The sequence below is a fragment of the Kryptolebias marmoratus genome, linkage group LG6 (assembly GCF_001649575.2).
Source record: "Kryptolebias marmoratus isolate JLee-2015 linkage group LG6, ASM164957v2, whole genome shotgun sequence".
Classification (NCBI taxonomy): domain Eukaryota; kingdom Metazoa; phylum Chordata; class Actinopteri; order Cyprinodontiformes; family Rivulidae; genus Kryptolebias; species Kryptolebias marmoratus.
Genome location: NC_051435.1, coordinates 18,966,015 through 18,972,716, shown reverse-complemented (window position 1 = coordinate 18,972,716; position 6,702 = coordinate 18,966,015). Strand labels below are relative to the sequence as shown.

General features: G+C 44.4%; 1 protein-coding gene across 1 annotated transcript in view; it reads right to left on the bottom strand.

The window, feature by feature from the left end:
• cntnap5a (contactin associated protein family member 5a) overlaps positions 1-6,702 on the bottom strand; it is a gene marked incomplete in the record, with an annotated part of 168,784 nt that overhangs the window by 50,594 nt on the left and 111,488 nt on the right. Inside the window, 1 exon segment of the mRNA XM_025004623.2 lies at positions 334-453. Within this exon segment, the coding sequence (XP_024860391.1) occupies positions 334-453 (120 nt within the window).

The following is a 6,702-nucleotide window of genomic DNA, read 5'->3' as shown; positions in this document are numbered from 1 at the left end:
CCAGAGGGGTTTAACCCTTTCGACTCCAGAAAATTGGAGCCTCCTGAGTCCACCAGCGGCGCTTCAGATCTACAAGCTTGTAATTGTTTTCTACATAATTGGTCTCAGTGACACTTTAAAGCACCAGATAACCTTTTAACAGAAGCCAGCCTGTATAATTTGATGCAGTGCCACGATAACTTAACGAACTCGTCCTCAGTGTTAAACAAACACTGTGGTGTCTGCAGCTGAGACTTTAGTCTGTTTTGCTCCATCTACTCCGAGGTTGTTTTCACTTTCCATTGTGTGACTTGACTGCGAAAGGTTACAACACAAGGGCGACCATGATCTCACCTGTCATGTTGCAGTATACCTGCGTGGGCCCCAGGGGACCACTCCCATCTGGATCAATGAAGTAGAAGCCTGAGGAACTGCCACTCAGCTTGTAGGCCTCACAGGACGGCTCGTAGATGGCTGCAAGAAGCGGAGCAGACGGGAGGGGGGGGAGAACTAGTTACTCCTCGAAGCATCAGCCCACACTCTCAGCCGCGTGAGTCACGGATACACAAATCCCATCTATATTTACAAACTGTGCTGGAGGTATTGTTTTAATAGTTTTTATTAAAAAAAAGACTGTCAGAGGGGGGTGACATGTTCGTCTTCTCTCAGTCTGTCTAATCCGATGACAAGTTTGGCAGAAATGACTCCCTGACTGTGATGCTACAGGTGAGGTGTCGCAACTGACAAGTCTGGTAAGAACTGATTTCCTGTGACACGGTGAAAATATGGGCGACACTTGGGTTTCCTCCCACAGACCAAAAAAAAACATGCATGTTAGGTTAGCTGGTAGCTCTAAATTGTCCCTAGCTGTGAGTGAGAGTGTGAATGGTTGTCTTATTTGTCTCTACGTGTCCCTGTGATGGACTTGAGACCTGTCCAAGACGTCTCCCGCCTGGAGACGGGTACCAGCTCCCCCATGACCCAGAAAGGAAAAGGGAGGGAGGGATGGATGGATGGATGGATGGATGGATGGATGGATGGATGGATGGATGGATGGATCTGCAGCTACAGTTTATGTAAGCTGAACATTTGTCAAGATCTTTGTAAGGAGTTGTGTAACAGTCCACGGTTGAAAATGGTGAGACGGCTCCATCTATAATACAGCAACCCATTATTTATTTATGTCTTTAATTACTCCTAACGATGCAGAAAAATTAAACTTCTACTTCCTAACCCGTCTGTGCAAAGCAGAAAGCTGCAGAGATTTATCAGAACATGTGGAGGATTAGGAGTAGACCCAAGTCGGGGGGAAAATTAAGGTCTGCTGTTCAGAAATGACTACTGTTGTGGCCATTGTGACCTTGAAAGTAACTTTGTGCGCTCCGTCACGTGATAACGTGAGATCTCGCGAGCTCGGAGAATGCGTCGGCTCTCACCCGCCGCCACGTGAAAATTCAGCTCTGTAAATTTCACTGAGCCGTAGGCATTTTGGTGTCTGACCCGGTTGCCCCGGCTGTGGCTGGGGCAAGACGTGCGCTCAACTGGAGGCGCTCAGAGAGCGCAAACCTGGGCCATAGCGGCGATAAAAACAAAAATTGTGCAATCCGGATCATGATTTGGATCACCATCGACTTCCTGAAAGTTTCATCCAAATCTGTATTATTGTTTTTCATGCAACCTTGCTAACAGACAGACAAACAAAGATGATTGAGAACATAACTTCCTTGGCGAAAGTAACAAAGGGGTCACCTGTGACCTTGACCTTTGACCCCGTGACCTTGAAATCAATGTGCAGTTTGGCATTCCTGCATTACACTGTTGCAGAGTTAAAGCACCAGGTCAGCTGTGAAGTTGACCTTTGACCTCGACTTTTGACCAGATCAACAATTTCATCCCTTGTTCCTTGCACCATCTTTGATGTTTCCTGAACATTTCCATAACTTTTTTTGAGTAAACTTGTCCGCAGACAGTCGTTACTGAAAACATGACCTCCCTGTTGGAGGTAATGATTAATTTCTGAGCGTTTCATTAAAATCCATCCAGTGATTGAGGGGATGTTTTGCTAACAAACACACACCAAACACGGGTAAAACATTATCGCCCGCCTTTTGCCTTTTGGTGTTCGGCATTAATAAATGACGCGATGAAATAAAACATGACATCAACGGGGACTTTCTTCAACAGAAACTCTTCACTGCCTTGCATTCAAAGACCGAACATGTTTCAGTTCGGCCGGAACACACTAGAACCTTGGTTTTCTACTCCTTGTTTGACTCAGAGAAAGCTTTGAAAGGCCTCGCTAAGCTGCGTTCCAAAGCACCAAGACTTTTAACTCGAAATAGGACTCAAACGTTTTTGACGCGCTGAAAGAAACGCCTTCACCTTCTCATTTCCCCCGTGTCGATGCAGACGCTTTTTACTCAGACTTCTTCGTGGCTTTCCAGAAGCCCTCTGATATTAATCAGCCTTCGCCAGCTGTGAATGCTTTGGGCTGTTAGTTCCTTGATCACACCTGGGTGCGAGAAATAGTTCCAAGTGTATTTTTAGATTAGGTTTTTTTTTTTCTTCTTCTTCTTTTTCGTTGGGTTTTTCATCTCAGATGAATTGTTTGTAACTTATAGGCTGTTTAAGATAAACCCAATCCAAGTGGATGAGCTGATGGGACTGTATCTGTCATCACATTCTCATTTTGAGCCCTCCTTGTTTTGGACTTTAACAGACGAGATTGTTGGACTGCCTTTTTAACCAAGCTGGACCGGGGAAGACGGCTCCCTTAGCGTTCCTTCGCCTGATCATCAGCGGACTCACTTTGGCCGCAACAGAGCAGACTGAGTTCTCGTCTTCATTCCTGCAAACTATCGACCTTCTCACACAGGTCTGAGGTACGGCTCACTGAGGAGGTCCAAAGGAGGTCCATAGGAGCTGTGTTCAGAGGTGCCAAGGACAACCTTCGACGCTCACTAACGGACCCCACAGGGACTGCATTAAAGTCCTCTTCAAACAGATTGCTCTGTTAAACTGCTACGTGGCTGTGGTTTGGATCCTTCTTCTGGAGTTGGTAACATCAGACTCATTAGTGTGACAGCACTTCTTTATTTTGGTCATCTTTAATTAAAACAGTCGGCGTCCATCTGAGTTAATGGTCATTTTCACGGACCATTAACTCAATCCCCTTTTTTGCCATAAAGTTACTGGAATCGTTCATTCATCCCTTAATTCGTGAATAATGTAAATATGTAAATAAACTCCCTTAAACCTAATGTATGTTGGAACTGGAGTTCTTTCATGTGGAATAAAAGGGGCTTCAGCTGGCTCCAGAGTCCTGAGCACGGCAAGCATAAACTGAGCTAAAGCTAACAGCTGAGCTAACCTGGCCGCCATTATTGACCTCATTGCTTATTTATTGCATAAATGATGTTTTGGGTGGCGTCAAAGTTTAGCGTTAGAAGCTCGTCACAGGGATTTGGAACATCTGAAAAAACGAGCTTTCCTGGTGACTTTGTCTTGTTTTTAGCTGACTCCCAACAAGGCTACTGAGATTAGGTCAGGGGTGTCCAATCCTGGTCCTCGAGGTCCACCATCCTGCATGTTTTACTTGTTCCCCTGCTTCAACACACCTGATTAAGAGGTTAAATTACCTCTTCATGTTCTGCAGAAGCCCGTTAATCACCCATGGATTCAAACCAGGTGTGTTGGAGCAGAGAAACGAGGAAAACATGTAGGATAGCGGCCCTCGAGGATCAGGATTGGACAGGTTCTTGAAAAAAAAAAGGTCTTTTTCTGCCAGTTACAATAGGCAAGCATTAGGAAGGGAAAATGGGCAATCGGAATCACATTTCAGTCTAACTTAAGCATGTTTAGGTGCTTTTACCTATAGAGTTAGAATTAAGAAGATAGTTATTGCCTGCCACTAAAGGAAATAATGTTTTTGCACATGTTGGTGTGTGTTTGTGTGTGTGTGTTCGTTTGCCTGTACCATTAGCCAAATCTCTCATGAGCCACTGGACGGATCTTAATGAAACGCTCAGGAAGTAATCACCGGATGCACGTCGTCGACCTTATCCAAGATGGCTGCCACAGCGAAGTGAAATGAACACAAATGTGGCGTTAACCTCAGCCGAATTTACAGACAGTGAGCTAAAACCTGGTTTCGAGAGTAGACAAGAGTGATTCTGAGCACTAACCGATGCGAGATGTGCTGCGTGTCTGTTAGGAATTTGGTGTTGCAGAAGCTGAAGGTCATTAACAGCTCCACACGTTGCACAACATGGAACTCGCTAACATTTAAATTGTGTTCTGTCATTAAATGCAACCTTTAAACGCAGCGTTGTCGTTATAGCAAACAGTAAAGCCGATAAACCGTGAAGTAGAAGAATTAGGGTGCTTTTGGTGGTCCACAGTAGTCGGGCACTGTTTCTGTTAAACATAAAAAAAAGCTAAATCATTACTTGAGCTAAATCTAATAAATGAGATCAGCAGAGATGTTTCGAGACAAATTGAATTGTCTCAAGCTGTTTGATTTCCAACAGCACATTCTCCAAATGAAGTGTCTGCGCGCGACCCACAAGGCGAGGCTTCCGTCCAAGGAGCCCACGAGCGCAAACACGCTTTCATTATCGCTACAAGCGGGGCGGAAACATTTCAATATGAGCAAATCCCTATAATTACCCTTCCTCCAGAGAAACAGCCTGGATACACGCTGTCTGAAGGCGGTTTTCACGGGTAACCGCTGGAAGTGAAACGCTCAGAGGAGCCGTTACCCCACAGTGGTCAGGATTTTACCACCTGCAGGTCACCAGTTTGATGAACGGTGCAGCGCAGATGAAAACGGCGGTGACAAAACCGCGAAGAAATGGATTTAAATGATTGAATCACTCAGAACCTGTGGGTGGAGACTTGACTCGGCCGTTCAGAGTGGAACTGGTGACACATGGCACCAGCCGTTTTGCCATCTTTGCTAAATGTAGCTTTTAGCTACTGTTGTACTGGTCTTAACTTTTAGCAGGAATTCTCTAAATTCAGCTTTTAGCCACTGTACTGCTAGTCTTAGCATGTAGCTACTGTTTTTACTGGTTTAAATCTTTAGCTACTGCTTTGCTGGTCTTAAATTTTAGCTTTTTCTATTTCTGCTAAATGTAGCTTTTAGCCACTGTTTTTAGCATTCAGATACTGGTTATAGGTTTTAGCTGCAAGTCTGTTAAATTTAGCTTGTAGCTACTGTTTTTATGGCTTTTAGCTACTGCTTTGCTGGTCTTATGTTTTAGCTACAATTCTGCTAAATGTAGCTTTCAGCTACTGTTTCGTAAATTATAGCCTGTAGCTTCCGTTTTACCTGGTTTTAGCATTTATCTACTGCTTTGCTGGTTCTTACGTCTTAGCTTCATTTTTTGCTAAATGTAGCTTTTAGCTACCGCTTTACTTCCATTTTGCTGTTTTACTGTTCTTCTAATTTTAGCATGTAGCTGCTGTTTATACTGGTCTTAGCTTTTAGCTGCTGTTTTTACTGGTCTTAGCTTTTAGCCACTGTCAGTTTTTTCTCCTCCAGCAGATGTTCAGCGGTCACTCAGCTCTACTGCTAATCTTAGCATGTAGCTACTGTTTTTACTGGTTTAAATTTTTAGCTACTGCTTTGCTGGTTTTAATTTTTAGCTACAGCTCTGCTAAATGTAGCTTTTAGCAACTGTTTGGCTACTGTTTTTGGCATGCAGATACTGGTTGTAGTTTTTAGCTACAATTCTGTTACATTTAGCCTGTAGCTACTGTTTTTATGGGGTTTAGCTTTTAGCTACTGCTTACTTTTAGCTACTGCTACTGCTTATGTTTTAGCTAAAATTCTGCTAAATGTAGCTTTTAGCTACTGTTTAGCAAATTATAGCCTGTAGCTTCTGTTTTAAATGGTTTTAGAATTTAGCTACTGCTTTGCTGGTCCTTACGTCTTAGCTTCAGTTTTGCTAATTGTAGCTTTTAGCTACTGCTTTGCTGCCATTTTGCTGTTTTACTTCCATTTTGCTGTTTTACTTTTAGCATGTAGCTGCTGTTTTTACTGGTCTTAGCCTTTAGCTGCTGCTTTGCTGGTCTTAGCTTTTAGCGGCTGTTCAGCGATCACTCAGCTCTCAGAGCTCACTCTGTGTTTCAGCAGGAGGTGTCGTTTCTCTGGTTCCTCGTGGAGTCAGTTATTTAACGTTTGTTGTTGCTCTTCCTACGAACACGCCGGAGACGTGTTTCAGGTCCTCGGGTTTTAGCGTAGTTCAGCTTCGGCGCGGAGACGCGCGAGTCGAGTTTTGACTAAAAAAGAACCACTTTAATGCGGCAGCCGCTCTCATCTGCCATGTTTCCTCCAGAAGCGACGGCCTGAATACAAACAAGATATCAGCATTCTGGGGTGGCGTGGAAGGGGCGTGTGTGTTTGTGTGTGTGTGTGTGTGTGTGAAGAGGGAGAGGAGGGGGGGTTCACAGCCTTTCTAACAACACTCCACCACAGATATCAAGGCAATGTCAAAAAGTGACACCTGGAAGGAAAAACTCCCACACACCCAGCCTGTCTGAAGTGTTGGGCTATTTAAGGATACGGCAGGAGGAATAAAAAAAAACAAAACTGAAATGTGAGAGAAGCCTCAGTGAGTGTGAGGTCACGTCAAGCTGAAAGAAGGGACGACTTCCTGCGTCGCCAGGCAGATGGACGGGTTTGCCGAGCCGAACGTGAGCCGACGTGAGCGAGGGTGG